The sequence below is a fragment of the Ranitomeya imitator genome, chromosome 6, assembly GCF_032444005.1.
Source record: "Ranitomeya imitator isolate aRanImi1 chromosome 6, aRanImi1.pri, whole genome shotgun sequence".
Taxonomy (NCBI): Eukaryota; Metazoa; Chordata; class Amphibia; order Anura; family Dendrobatidae; genus Ranitomeya; species Ranitomeya imitator.
The window spans coordinates 499,165,181-499,181,626 of NC_091287.1; the positions used below are offsets into that span (position 1 = coordinate 499,165,181).

The 16,446-nt window shown below is 41.8% G+C and overlaps 1 protein-coding gene across 5 annotated transcripts in view; it reads right to left on the reverse strand.

Annotated features, from left to right (window-relative positions):
- ESRP1 (epithelial splicing regulatory protein 1) overlaps positions 1 to 16,446 on the reverse strand; it is an 80,018-nt gene that overhangs the window by 33,493 nt on the left and 30,079 nt on the right. For all 5 annotated transcript variants that reach the window (XM_069731699.1, XM_069731697.1, XM_069731700.1 and 2 more), the window contains exon 4: positions 9,507 to 9,621. In XM_069731699.1, the coding sequence (XP_069587800.1) occupies positions 9,507 to 9,621 (115 nt within the window). The remainder of the gene's footprint in view (positions 1 to 9,506; positions 9,622 to 16,446) is intronic.

Below are 16,446 nucleotides of genomic sequence, written 5' to 3' on the forward strand. Positions count from 1 at the left end.
CATCGAAAAGTTAATTTACTTCTGTTCTTCAAGACAACAAGTGAAACTCATTATATAGAGTCATTACAAACAGAGTGATCTATTTCAAGTGTTTATTTCGGTTAGTGTTTGCGATTATGGCTTACAGCCAATGAAAACCCAAAAGTCATTATCTCAGTAAATTAGATTAATTAACAAAAAACGGTCCCTTAGTCTATTTCGGTAGCTGCACAATAATGGGGAAGACTGCCGACTTGACAGATGTCCAGAAGGCAGTCATTGACACACTCCACAAGGAAAGTAAATTTAGTATATCATTTGGAAATCAAGGTCCCAGAGTCTGGAGGAAGAGTGGAGAGGCCACAATCCAGGCTGCTTGAGGACTAATGTGAAGTTTCCACAATCAATGATGGTTTGGGGAGCCATGTCATCTGCTGGTGTGGGTCCACTGTGTTTTAATCAAGACCAAAGTCAGAGCAGCCGTCAAAAGCAACCTGGGCTTCCATAACACCTCAGCAATGCCACAGGCTGATCGCCTCCATGCCACGCAACATTGATGCAGTAATTGATGCAAAAGGAGCCCCAACCATGTATTGAGTGCATTTACTGAACATACATTTCAGGATTTTAAAGTCATTTTTCAAGCTGGCGTAATAAAGTATTCTAATTTACGGAGATAATAACTTTTGGGTTTTCATTGGCTGTAAGCCATAATCATCAAAATTAACAGAAATAAACACTTCAAATACATCACTCTGTTTGTAATGACTTAATATACGAGTTTCACTTTTTGTATTGAAAAACTGAAATAAATTAACTTTTTGAGGATATCCTAATTTTGAGAAGCACCTGTATATACACACACACACACACACACAGTGCATATACATTTTAGTGCAAACCTTCATTACAGTAATTCACATGTTACAGATGTTTCAGCCAAGTCAGTTCTGTTCTCATGAACATGGTGGTTTTGTGGTTGTTTTGGTGACACACAGATTTATAGTTGTAGAACTTTCTGCCATGTGTGAACACACCTTATGGTGGCTGCTCCTTGGATATGAAAAACTATAGGGACTATTTGCATACATGCATTTTGTGCTAAAAAAATATAAACTATATTTTGTGCATTATTTGGCTTTTAAAAGACTGAACTATTTAAAACGAACTACAAACTCACCCAAAAGAAGGAGCTCAGGTGGCTCATTCGGTAGCCAGTAAATAGATAGGACAATGGAGGAGAAAGCTTAATGAAACGATTGCAAAAATTACGTTAAAAAAATAAATCCTACATATAAAGATGTCCCTCTCCTTTAAATTTCTTAGGTTATTGCATTCTTTAGAGAGTCACCAACAGACCTAGCTGAAGTAGCAGTCAAACCATGGTCCTGAAGTTTGTTGTGGAACAGAGGGCTCCTCTACCACAAAGGACACCACTACTATCTACTATATAATTGTCTAAGGGTCACTTCCGTCTGTCATGGTTATTCATTCGCTGATTGGTCTCGGCAGCTGCCTGTCATGGCTGCCGCGACCAATCAGCGACGGGCACAGTCCGGAACAAAATGGCCGCTCCTTACTCCCCGCAGTCAGTGCCTGTCGCCCGCATACTCCCCTCTGGTCACTGCTAACACAGGGTTAATGCCAGTGGTAATGGACAGCGTTATGCCACGGGTAACGCACTCCGTTACCGCTGCTATTAACCCTGTGTGTCCCCAACTCTTTACTATTGATGCTGCGTATGCATGTTAAAAATAATAAAAAAAACAAAACCTTATTCTCACCTTCCGCCGTCGCCTCTTCTCCTCGGCACTGCAAGCGGCAGGTTCCGCTTCCAAAGATGCTATGGGCGAAGGACCTTCCATGACGTCGGGGTCATGAACCAAATTTAGCCAAATCTGCTGACCATCTAATATGTATGGTGGGGCTCCCGACTCTCCTACTCCACAGCAGGGAGAACAGAATCGGAGAGTTGGATTTCAACATGCCCAATACTTGTGTCCTCAGATACATTAGTGACTTTCTCCCTTCTTTCTGTTGAGAACATATGTAGGTTGGATTGCACTGAGCATGTAGACACGTGGTCAAAATTGTTGGTACCTCTTGTTTAATGACAAAAACCCACAATGTTCACAGAAATAACTTGAATCTGACAAAAGTAATCACAAATTTAAAAAAATTATTACAATGAACAAATGTAATATATTCACAAATTAGGCTCAATAGTATCTATAATGTCCCTCCCACTGGGGGACGAAGTACCATTAGACTAAACTATCTCACACCGGCGTGATCAGTAATTGAATTGACCCCGACCATGGTACACACTAAAAACAATCTTTATTAAATGATGTTAAAAACAACAAGTTTCTACTAATAAGGAAGGTGCTGGAACCAAAAACGAGGGATGGATCTGCCATGGGCTAATCTCTAAACATATGAACTGACCTACTTATAATAATAATAATAAAACATCATACACAGCCTTGTAAACATATAGACGGTATGGTACCTAAGAAGAACTAGTTTGTCATAATGTATACATATCAGAGAGGCTAAAATGCTCGATCTCCTAATAGCATGACAAAACAAAGGGAAATAACCCTACAAAGGCATGTAGATGTTAATGCCAGAAGTGTACCTGATAGTCAGTCCTAAGGGGATAAGCCGCGGCGTCCCTCTGCCCTTCATTTACTGATCACGCCGGTGTGAGATAATGAACAAATGTAAGTCAGACATTGCTTTTCAACCAAGCTTCCACAGAATTTAAAAAAAAAAAAAAAAAAAAAAAAAAAAAAAAACTCATGAAATAGGCCCGGACAGAAATGATGGTACCCCTGAAAAGAATGTCACAAAACGGACATGTTAATTCAAGATGTGTCCATTAATTAGCAGTTATAAGAGCTTCTCCTAGCAGCTTGATGTTCCTGTGACTACAGTTGCACATATTCCGAAATTTACGATCCATGAGACTGTAGCCATCCTCCCTGGAGGTGGCCGCAGGAGGAAAATCGATGACAAATCAAAGACCGATAATACGAATGGTAACAAAAGAGCCCACAAAAACGTCTGAATAGATTAAAGGTGAACTTCAATCATAGTTACAATGTAGTTGTGCGTCCTAGGTGCCGTGGATGAGAAGATGTGGGTCCACCATGCTAGACTATTTCTTCGGGAAGTTCTATTTATGGCTAGGAAAGCGGTAGCGTTGAGGTGGATGGGGGGAAAATCTCCTTAGAATAATCAGTGGAAGAAACTAGTGAATTATATAATTCCTTATGAAAACATTATATAGAAACAGAGGATGTCCCCAGAAGTTCCATAAGATTTGGGAAAGGTGGTGTAACTCACCATTGACGCACTTGGCTCCTAATGCTATAGTCTCTTCAATCTCGTGATACAGTCCCTGATGTATATCTCTTCTAGACCATGAAAGTGATGATTTGTGTAGGCTTAATAATATGTGTCTATTATAATCTGACCGGGTACGAGCTTAAAACTTTTATAAAGAATCTGTTGGTTAGGAGGAGCAATGCCTGTACAGTACATTGCGCTGAATGCTATGTTTTCATTTGTTTTGTTTGTTTACTTTATTATTGAAAGTGTGATGTTATATCTATGTCAATGTGAACGATGATTATACAGATTTTGACTTTATACTACATTGTCATATGTTTGTTATCTTATTCTATGGAATCTTTCAATAAGAGTTTAATAAAAAAAAAAAAAAAAGGTGAACTTTAAGCTCAAGGAACATCAGTGTTAGATCGCACCATCCATCGTTGTCTGAGCCAAAGTGGACTTCATGGGAGATGACCAAGAAGGACACCATTGTTAGAAGAAAAAAAAAAAAAAAATCATAAAAAAAGCCAGACTGGAATTTGCCAAACTACATGTTGACAAGCCACAAAGCCTCTGGGAGAGTCCTATGGACAGATGAGACAAAAATGGAACTTTTTTTTTTTTTTAAAAGGCACATCAGCTCTATGTTCACAGATTGAAAAATAAGGCATATTAAGAAAAAGAAAACAGTCCCTACTGTGAAACATGGAGGAGGCGCTTATGTTCTAGGGCTGCTTTGCTGCATCTGGCACAGGGGGTCTAGAATCTGTGCAGGATACAATGAAATCTCAAGACCATCAAGGATTCTGGAGAGAAATGTGCTGCCCAGTGTCAGAAAGCTTGGTCTCAGTCGCAGGTTATGCAACAGGATAATGACCCAAAACACACAGCTAAAAACACCCAGGAATGGCTAAGAGGAAAACATTGGACTATTCTGAAGTGGCCTTCTATGAGCCCTGACCTAAATCCTACTGAGCATCTTTGGAAAGAGCTGAAACATGCCGTCTGGAAGAGGCAACCTTCAAACATGAGACAACTGGAGCAGTTTGCTCTTGAGGAGTGGGCCAAAATACCTGTCGAGAGGTGCAGAAGTCTCAAGGACAGTTACAGGAATCGTTGTGCAACAAAATTAAGTTATGGGTATCATTTTTTTTTATTTTTTTTTTAATTCTGTAGAAGCATGGTTGAAAAGCAATGCCTGACTTTCATTTGTTCATTTTTATAGATTTTTTTTTTTAATTATTACTTTTGTCAGATTCAAGTTATTTCTGTGAGCACTGTGGGTTTTTCCTGTCATTAAACGAGGGGTACCAACAATTTTGACCATGTCGATATGTGTATGGAGGGGGGAGGGAAAAAAAATAGCCGCCATCAGAAAGCGTCCAGCCCAAGGTCTTCTGAAGCATATTGTCACCTTTAGTCTTGGAACAAAAAGCTTCAAATGTGACACCAAAAGGAGAGAAAAATAATTCTCACATCTGCTGACGCTGTGAATAAATTGGGTGGATCACAGGGATCCAATTACGCACTTAAACAACATTTTTTTTCTTCAGGGAAAGGCGGTTGCAAGCTAGGTGGAGTGACTCACAGGAACAGCCAAGAAAACTGTACTCACCCCGCCACAAGGCAGCTATAAACAAACCAAACTTGCTCAGCAGGCTTGACATATATAGGACCTGTCATGTCGAACGATGCGCTGTCCCTACCTAAATGTCTACGGTAACCCATCAGACATAAGAGTACCTGAAGGATGTGCAAGACATTATTCACCTCCACTTTCACATAGAAAATAATACTGCCAGCGCATTATAGTACCATAAGGAGATGGAGCTTCAAATCCCATCTAGAATAGATGACCAATCAGGGCTCTATTTAAAACCTAAAATGCAACAGATGAATATATACCCCACTCCGTAGCCCGTGCTCTACATACTAGTACCCTGTTCACTGCAGAGCAAATCAACAGAAATGGTTTTCTTCCCTGCTTGTCAGAAGAGGAGCAGAGCCTTTGCTGTAAAAGAGGGAAACTAAGCAACGACTATATTGCCAGCTGCCAGAGGGTGGAGGAGACCTTCTATCCAGAAGCCTCAAAAAAGTGGCAGATTTACAGATTTTACCAAGATCACCACATGACTTATGAAGATTCATTTTTGCTGTCATCTTAAAAACAGCAATAAAATATTTTCAATTTTTAAGATAATTTTACATGTGTCCCTCTTGGTGGTGCTGCTGCTTATCTGCGCTGCTTTGGGAAGTTTCCGGATAGAATCAGTCTCTTTAGCCCTCTGGCAGCTAATATTAGAATGTATAAATATATGATATATTTTTTTTTTTTTGTTCTGTTACTGGAACCAAAAATTATAACCGTAGTGCTGGACACAATACATGAAAATACGGATTATATTCGAAAGACCATTTACCAAAGTTTGTCTTTTTATTTTATTTTTTTTTAAAACATGCTGTGCTATTTTCTGCCAGAATTTGCTCTCAGCGCGTCCTATACAAACGGTTCAATCATTTATGAATCAGGAATGAATGCAAATATCTCCATAATCATTATCCCTGGTTCACGGACACCTCCTTCAAGCCGCAAATGTTCTTTACCAGGCACAACAAATATTAGGATAAATATTCATCTTCCTTACTGTGCACAACGAAGACCTAGTAGTGATTACTTTTTCACACCTGGGGATTAAGATATGTGGGAAGGTAACGTTCCAGGACTTCTCTAGAGTTTTTGCTTTAAAATTTTTTTTTTTTTTTTTTTTTTTTATCTTGTAACAAGCCGAAACTAAAACCCAAGGTGGAAACTCAAACTGGAAAAAAAAACCGTAGAACATTAGGCAGGGATGGCAAACATGAAAAAAAAACGAGATTTACTCGAAGATTAAATCCAAAAAGTCAAGAACCAAAATCAAGACTGCAGCATTTTTTTTCCTTCTTTGCCTCGAGGAAGCCACCCGAAACATTTCTTAGCAAGAACACTCACTGTGCAAACAAAGAACCAAACACATCCGGGATGTGACAACTGAAAGCATTTAAACAAAAAGATACCAATAGAAATTGGCATTAACTCCTAGGATTATAGTCATAAGAACATTGATTCACTAATCTACCCTATAGTGATTAAAAAACAAACAAAAACAAAACAAAAAGGAAAAGGCTCAGCCAATATGAAGTTGAGGACATGCAATTGGTAATGCAGAATTACTTTGCTGGAATTATAACAAATTTTCTATGAAATATCTGTATATGAAAGACAGGCCCGATTGTCTGTACAGAGGCGTGAAACGCCAATTGGCTCCAGAGTAAATAGCTTCTGCAGTAAGCGGCTCTGCCAAGAGATAATGCAATAGAGGTAAAGCAAATATAATCTCAAGGTGTGGATTTTCCTGCACATTGAGAATATCCACCCAAACGTTTTTCCTCCAGAAGCTCAAAGTTCCTTATTGCATGGGAAGACAGATCTTATTAGTCTTTACCATTAAACACCGACTCCCAAGCTCCATTCTGTGTGTGGATAATCATGCTGTGGGCACAGAAGTGCGGCCGGCCAGTCCAAAAATAACACTAAATGACCAATTGACGATCGTTCAACAGCTGCAATTCTTCAATATAGCCCATTTTATGGCTAAAATGATTCTAAAATAAGTTACACCCTTTAAGGATCTAAGCCTTCACCATTTCTCAGGTGAGGAGTATGATCCAAATAATTAGGCATTCCCAGATTTAATCTGCACCCATGAATAAAAGATGAACTTCAGTAATTGGCCGATGCTCAATGAGAATTATTGCTGCAGCGTTACTAGATTTTTTTTTTTTTAAATTTTAATAAAGGGAGAAACCTTTCCTCTAATTATTTTAAGAACACAATGTACACTGCAAACAATCCCATTTTTGTTAATATTAATTGACGCATATACAAAAAAAAATTGAAATGTTCAAGATCCTTAGGCAATACTTAAAAGAAAAAAAAAATTTCAAGTTCTCACAAAATCCTTAAATACCCATTTATAAATTAGATAAAAAGTTGACCGAAATGTCAAATTTCAACCAACACTAGCGGTAGTCAGGTGGTTCGGTGACACGAACAATGTTTCATCTGATGCCCGATCACTGAGTTCATTATTGAAACACTGGTCAGCCATGTTGAACATTTTCCCTAAATACTAAGCCCTGGCCAAACAAAACCCAATACGGTCGAATCAGTACGAGATGATGTGTTTTTGCCGCTGACAAATGCTAATTCATTGACCTATTCTTTTGTCTACGATATAGGGGAGCTTTTACAAAAATAAAAAATAAAAAAATCTAGATATAGGCAGGATTTTATTGATACAGGCAAAACTAGATACTTCGGGTGGCCAGCAACTTTGCCAATATGTAACTACAATCGACCTATATAACACTGCTAGCCCCGATGATTCAAGCCGTGACCAACATTGGAGAAACACGTAGGGGCAGCTAGTTAGCTTGCAATGGAGTTATTTAGCGTGAGCCTTTCTTACAGATGGGCCACAGAGCAGTAACGTCAATTCAACCATGCTAGGTGAATCTATAAGGACACCATAACCAAAGTTTAGTGAGCCAATAACCAGATTTTACTTTTAGCAACTGGGTACTGCCGGGGGATCACACCTCTCCCCATCGGCAAGAACAGCGCGGCTGACCCCAATCTATGCAAGCCTAACCCCACTTCAAAGCAGACATGTGACCACTATAGGGTCTGGAGGGTGTAATACAGATATATTACAGGTATATGAAACTGGTCTTAAGATTTCAAGGATATATAGCTTGCTTGGCACATGTTAGCACATGGTTACATGTAAGGACATTATGTGGAGGATTCTTAGATTCTGTATTCGCAGCCGAAAGTCGCAGTAAAAACAAGTGGTATGTGAAGAAGCAGGACAAGATTCTTGTGTGACAGTGAACTTATTAGTGACATTTTAATGAAAAAAAAATCTCCCAGATGTGACAGCATTTTAAATCACCCGATGTCAGAAATTAAGTACGGTAATTTTTTTTTTTGCTGCAAGCCAATGGCTTACATACCATAGATGCTGCAATTGGGAGCTTAAAGATGGAAAGCCCAGCACTAGCGAGTCTTAACCACCTTTCTTATTGGGTGGAGAGAACCTTCGCAAGGTCCTAGAAAAAAAACTAAATATATATTTCACGAAAGGATGCAGCAAAAGACCCCTTTTCTCCGTACACCCCTGGAATAAAATATTTAGTCTCTACAAATTATCTTTTATCAAGTTAACATAAGTTAGGGAACGGTTCTTAAAGAAAAAAAAAAAAAATTTAATTTTACATTTTTAAATTTAAAGTGAATTTTTTTGTGTAGTATATAAAACTGAGCTGTGGCATACTTCTCAGCGTTCTATGTAGCCCAGCATTGTGACAATTCCTGCCGTGATAGGGATTTATGGCATTATCTCCACCTTTAGGCAATTGTCAGTTCAGAAATTTCTTCATTTATCAGTTCTGGCTTACTAATGTGAAACATTTCAAGAAAAAAAAAAACACAAGAAGGAAAAAATAAGCAGTGCACCTTTGCAGGACAAAGAACACGGATATAGCACATGACAAAAATCAACAGAGGAGTGTCGGAGCTGAACTATTACAGGCTGCGAACACGACAGTAACACTTTCCAGATATTCACTAAATTAGAGATTAAATTATGAGCGCAAATAAAATATTTGATAAAGACACTTATCTTTCAACATTTTTTTTTTAAACACATACATAAGGCCAAATCCTGACAACTTAAAGCTTAAGAGTCATTGTGAAAAATTGATCTGTGCCAGAGCCCCTTGATTGTCCCATGCGCACCGTGCTCAGACGTACGCAGCATATCAAATTCGCAAGTTGGCCATTTCCAAGGTTGTAACGGTTTAGGAATCGCCCACTTAAGACATTGAGGTTCTCTTCTCTGGCACCTGAGCCGTCTCAGAGATTGACTCGTGTCCACCAAAGCAAGAATCTACACTAGTCAATGGCTCTCAGCTCTGGTTCCAAGAATTGACCTGATGAGCGAGCCCTGTGGCATTTGTGGCTGTAAATTCTGCTTCACCTACAGGAGCTCTGCTGTCGTCAAGCAAATTTCGTCCTTCCCTAGCCATTATCAAAGTGAAATCCACCATTTTTTAGTTAGGACTCTTACATACAAAAAGGATACAACTTGCCATTGCGGTGACATCGAGTTCACCCGTTTCATCGGCTCCCGGGCAGCATTTCATGAATTCTTTCCTCAAGTCAAAGAAGGAGTAAAAACATTCAGGAAGAAGGATATTCTGCAAGGAAAAAAAAAAAAGGCTTAACGTTATCGGAGTTTAATTTTTTATTTTTTTTTAATAATCAAGGCCTTAACATCCTTAAGGCCAAGTTTAGACATGCTGCAAACTTGTGGACCAGTCACATCTGCAATTATTGGCTGCAACTTCCTCCTTGTGCAGCTCCATGTGCTCAACCGAATAGCAGAGAGGTATCGGAGCAGACAGCCATCTACATGCATTAGTTTGGTCTGTAAATGGGACCTGCCTAGCACATACTGTAATTAATCTAATTGGACCTGAGGTTTATGGGGAAATTAGAGTATAGGCCACAATTGCACGCATGTACACAAAAAAAAAAAAACCACACCTCACGTTTGTGCGAATTTAGCCTTAGGCTATAGTCTTGGTGACAACTGTGGAAAAAACTTAATGTAGTTTTATATTAAAAAAAAAAAACAAAAAAAAAAAACAACCACGCCAGACACCACAGTAATTACGTTTTTTTTTCTTCATGCCCTGCCTGTGGAAAACGGTCAGAGGTCAATGTGGCCTCTATTATAGGACCTCAATTTCTTGCAGAGGTTTTTTGTCATAGTCCACGTGAATTTCTGCTCGCAGAATCCATATGGCCAGAGGTTTTCCTGTCCATAGAGTCCAATGGATCCTATACGCAAGTGAATGGCACCGTTCACACTACTAACAGTTTCAAATACGACAGATCAGTTAGGAAATGCCAGGTCTTAAAAACATTTAAAATAGGATCCTAATTATGGAAGTTATTAAAATACTTACTGGCTTTCCAGTGCTGCTCTGCTCCTCTTCTGGCCCACATGACTAAAAAGCTGACTAACTGGCTGTGTGGAGCAAAGTTGCTTTCTTGATTAAAGTCTATGGAGCCCAGTATGGGGTCTTATATTTGCCTAGTATAAGATAACACTAAGCCACAGTGTGAGCTGTCAAAGCTTAAAAAGCAGTCATGTGGGTGAGAAGAGGACCAGAGCGGCTCTGGAAACCTAGGAAGATGGCGATCGGTAAATATTTTTATATATATATCACATACACAATTAGAAGGAATTATGGGGAGAGAAAAAAAAAATGGATTAATGAGACTACTTTAACATGCGACTCACATGTTTACATCAGGTTCCCAATCATTTTGCCTGCAGATATTGGGACTCTGAACGGAACCCGGCCCAGATAAGAAAGAAACCAGAGGACCACTAACAACTCTACAACTGCTTGGAAAATCACATTCAATGGGCAAATCCTTCTACACACATTGTGTAACAATAGACCATGTGCTAGATAAACTTGTCTTACATTTACACAAGCATCACAAAGACAAGGCAAGGTTATTGGACTACTGGAGAACAGAGAACCCAATGGAAAAGAGCAGGGAGCAACCACTTGTTTAATTTTCCATACTTCACGGAGAAGGAAAACATACAAAATGGCAACGTATTACGGAGAGGATGTCCGTCAGAAGCAATATTCACAAAAAGAGAATCTCTTATACAAAGTAAAACAGAACAATGAATGTTTCTTCTGTCAGATTCATTGAATTTAACAGAATAAAATTCTTAAAAATAAAATTGGGATGTGCAAGTTCTAAATAGAGTTGTTGTCAGTGGAGTAGAACAACTAGAGTTGTTCGTGTGTATGTGCAACTCATTCACAAGAGCATTGAAATGAGGAAGGGATCTATAGCAGCTCAAGTGAAAGCCATCGTATTACCAAGGACAGGTGTCCTGAGGAACAATTCTATCCATTCCCAAGTACTTGACAACATAAATCTGCAAATAGATATATTTTTTCATAGAAATACATGAAAATGTCACGCTCTGGAAACTCACCGGCCAGTCCATGCCTTGCGGACCAATTTATACAGTCATCTGACAATTGTCACTCAATTCACCATGGTCATCCATCATGGTTACCTTGCGTTCACACATTGCAGCCGAAGGGTGATTTGCCATGGTTTTCCAAAATGGACCGCAATAAGATGGCAGCCGCAGCATGTAGACATGCACACAGTGTACTTGAGATTTTATGCTGTGGATTATCCATGTGGAAATCTGCACAGAAAATTCTCATCTACGTGGCTGGTACTGTAACTTGGGCAATTTTGCAGATGATTGGCTTTGCAAAATCTGCAAGCATGTGAAAAGTTGGTTCAGACCAAAGCCATCTGTCCCCCACTCCACTGTAGTGGGGGTCAGCCCTTGCTATGCACTGAATGACACTGACTATAAGAGACCATGCTGCCCTCTGATTTGTGTGCACTTTAACTAGTACTTTCTCTCCTGCAGTTTGCCATGTGCTAGTTTTGGACAAGAAGGAAGTGAGAAGCCTAGTGTCTGAGGGATACTGGGAGGACTGTATTCTGTGTCCTAACAATGAGAGACTGACAAATGAACTAACAGCTTCAAGGTATAAGATTGTGCCCGACTACTGCAGTATTGCTCACCAGGACAGTGTCCAAAAGGAAAGAAACGCATCGCACAGCCAGGATAATTGTCCCTGAACACCTGTGACCCGAGAGAGAAAAGAAGAGTGATTACGGTCATCTCTCAACATTGAAAGTGGGAATGAGACTTGTTTGGATTTGGAAGAAGAGAATTCAGTTAATCTGAAGGTAAAGCTCAACACAATAAACTCTGTTCCAGTACATCAGGATCAAGCAGCAGCTATCAGACCTAAGCGCTACAGAACTGAGCGAGACACCGATGTTTACTGTGTTAGGGTGTAGAGCAGGCATCTTTAGCTAGGGCGCTGTAGCAGCATGGCTCGATTATCAGAAGCCAGGTAGGAAGTTAGAAGAGAAGTTTGTGAAACTTGTTTATACTGTTTGTATTGAACTTTGCATTGCCACAGCTGGAGAGCAGCTTGTGTGACACGCTCCAGCTATCGCTGCTTGCATACATTATTGCAGTTCTCATTACAATAACTGTTAGTCTTATTTTTCCAGCATCTTGTTTTTCAATAAAGCAGGCGTTTTGTTTCTGCCTCGTCTACTGTACGATATTTTGAGTCCTGCCCAGCGGTGTCATTCAGGAACCGCTACACCACCACACATGAATGTTGGGTTTGGCTAATCGTTCATCTGTTTTCAATGAGGAGAGAGGAGAAAAGTTACCCAATTCAAATACCTAACTCTTCGTTCTTCGAGAAGTCGCTGGCAAAGGTGTCAAAGACTTCTACAAGAATAAAAAGAAAAAAAAAAAGAAAAAAAAAAAGAAGATAGGCATTTGCATTAAACATCTGTGATGCTCATAGCCTTAAAGTCATCCATCAGGGGAGAGTCTGGTCTTCCCCATACAACTATGAACCAGACCTAATAAATTCATCTTCAGGCGTATGTCGTATGAGTTGGGAGGCATGTCAAAAATGCATGCAAGAGTGTGCCATAAATAAAGCTTTTTTTCCAAAAAGAAGTCAGATTTATTAAAACTGGCACTGATGAGGGCACTGTTGAAATTAGATGCCCCCAATTCAATGAGTTTCCACCAAAGATTTAATTTAGTCTGGGACTCTAGTACATTTCTTGCGTAAGTTTACAACACTTTAGTGGCGCAAATTTTTGAAGAATTTTTCAGGACACGTTTGACACACCCCATCCAAGCTCTGCTCAATTTGGCAGAGCCGTCGTAAAAAATTGTTGCCAAACTTTGAAATGTCAAACATTTAATCAATGTGCTTTTACACAAGCAAAAAGACCCTGATTAATCGGACTTCGTGCATTTAGTATTTTCTAAACTAACTTTTAGGGTATGTGCACACGATGCAGATTTAGTGCAGATTTAGTGCAGAACTGCAGCAGATTTTTCTGCAGCAGAAACGCTGCAGAACTGCACTGTGATTTAAAGTACAATGTAAATCAATGTGAAAAAAAAAAGCTGTGCACATGGTGCAGAAAAATCTGCGCAGAAACGCTGCAGATTTCAAAGAAGTGCATGTCACTTCTTTTGTGCAGTTCTGCAGCGTTTCTGCACCCCTCTATATAGAAATCCACAGTGGTAAAAACTGCACAAAAACTGCACAAAAACTGCACAAAAATAATGCACCTGCGGATTCTGCCAGTAGATGCAGATTTAGTCCAGAAAATTCTGCACCACATTTCCTGCGTGTGCACACAGCCTTAAAAACGGTACAGACTAACGTGTACGTTTTCCTGACATATTGAAGTGTACTGCTATATGTCTCATTAAAACTAGTGGAACGGGAGAGAAAAAAAAAAGTGCCATTAATTCCACAGCGCTTTAAAGACATCACTGTTCCCCTTGAGGCTCCATCTAGATCCCCTATTAGTATGCCTTTATAGTGTGGGAAGGAACCAGAGAACTCCGAGGAAACCCACAAACTTCTTGCAGATGTTGCCCTTTATGGGATTTGAACAAAGGACCCCAGCGCTGCAAAGTAACCGTGCTAACCACTGAGCCACCAATGTAGTCAATAGAATATTTGACTATGGGTTATATGTAGTGATGAGCGAATATACTCGTTACTCGAGATTTCTCGAGCATGCTCGGGTCTCCTCCGAGTATTTAGTGCTCGGAGATTTAGTTTTTAGCGCCGCAGCTGAATGATTTACATCTGTTAGCCAGCATAAGTACATGTGGGGGTTGCCTGGTTGCTAGGGAACCCCAGGGGCGGATTATCAGAGGGTCAATATGGGCGGTAGCCCAGGGCCCAGTGGTCTGGGGGGGCCCTGGGCTACCGCAGAGATTGACCCTCTGCTAATCATCTGTGACTGCCCGCCGCCATGTATGTGCCGCCGGCATGTATGTGCCCCCGGACCCGGTGGGCAGAGAGGGGGCCTGCATCGGGCCCCTTCTCATCTGCTCACCGGGCCCCTTCCGGCGCTGCGGCGGTTTCCTATTGACGTGCGGGCGCGCACCCGCACGTCAATAGTTAACAACAGCCGCCAGCCAATTGGAGGCTGGCGGCTGATGTCGGCCGCAGGCGCACACGTCGCCGGCGTCTGACGTCATTGTCAGTCGCCGGCGAGTGTGCTCTGTTGGAGGGAGCTCGTCACTGGAGCGCGGACAGGTGAGGAGACTGTTTGTTTTTTTTTTGTTTTTTTTGATAACGGTGGACAATGTTGGAGGACACTGGGGGCAGATTGCTGGAGGACGCTGGGGCAGATTGCTGGAGGACGCTGGGGCAGATTGCTGGAGGACGCTGGGGCAGATTGCTGGAGGACGCTGGGGCAGATTGCTGGAGGACGCTGGGGCAGATTGCTGGAGGACGCTGGGGCAGATTGCTGGAGGACGCTGGGGCAGATTGCTGGAGGACCCTGGGGCAGATTGCTGGAGGACCCTGGGGCAGATTGCTGGAGGACCCTGGGGCAGATTGCTGGAGGACCCTGGGGCAGATTGCTGGAGGACCCTGGGGCAGATTGCTGGAGGACCCTGGGGCAGATTGCTGGAGGACGCTGGGGCAGATTGCTGGAGGACGCTGGGGCAGATTGCTGGAGGACGCTGGGGCAGATTGCTGGAGACCCTGGGGCAGATTGCTGGAGACACTGGGGCAGATTGCTGGAAGACACTGGGGCAGATTGCTGGAAGACACTGGGGCAGATTGCTGGAAGACACTGGGGCAGATTGCTGGAAGACACTGGGGCAGATTGCTGGAAGACACTGGGGCAGATTGCTGGAAGACACTGGGGCAGATTGCTGGAAGACACTGGGGCAGATTGCTGGAAGACACTGGGGCAGATTGCTGGAGACACTGGGGCAGATTGCTGGAAGACACTGGGGCAGATTGCTGGAAGACACTGGGGCAGATTGCTGGAAGACACTGGGGCAGATTGCTGGAAGACACTGGGGCAGATTGCTGGAGACACTGGGGCAGATTGCTGGAGACACTGGGGCAGATTGCTGGAGACACTGGGGCAGATTGCTGGAGACACTGGGGCAGATTGCTGGAGACACTGGGGCAGATTGCTGGACACACTGGTGGTAATATGCTGGACACACTGGGGCAATATACTGGACATACTGGGGCAGATTGCTGGACACACTGGGGGTAATATGCTGAAGACACTGGGGCAGATTGCTGGACACACTTTCTGGGGGCAAGGCTGGACACACTGGGGCAATATGCTGGACATACTGGGGCAGATTGCTCAACACACTGGGGGCAGGACTGGTGGCATGGGCAGAATGTAGACACGGGGCATGATTGGAGACACGGGGCAGAATGAAAGACATGGGGCAGGATGGATACGATGGAGACATATGGGGCAGGATGTGGAGATCATATGGGGTAGAATGGATACTCATGAGGGCAGGATGGGAGAACATATGGCTGGAGCCAGGAATGAGACACACGGGGCCAGGGTGGGGAATAGTATTACCATAGGGGCTAATTAAGGGATATTATTACTGCAGTGATGTATTTATTTTATTTTTTGAGTGTACTGTTTTAAATGGGGGGGGGGAGGGTCGGTCCTGTTACTGTGCAGAGTGACACTATCGCCTTTTTTTCTTCATGTGGTGTAATGTAGAAGTTGTAAAAAATTAAGTAATGTGTTCTACAAGCGGAGCTCGAGCTAACTGTGTTATTTCCTGCAGAAACGAGTCCTGGCTGGAAGAAATGATGGCGGTCTGTGCTGGATGAAAGATGAAGGACTTCACCTAGAGACGTCACTGGTGAGTCAGTGTTACCTATACACTGACACTATACACTGTATACTATATACAGCGGTCCTGTGTACTATGTCACCAGTGATCACTGTATTATCTATACATTATATACAGAGCTCCTGTGTATAATACCACCAGTGATCTCTGTATTACCTCTACACAGACACTGCATACTAAGTACAGATCTCCTGTGAAT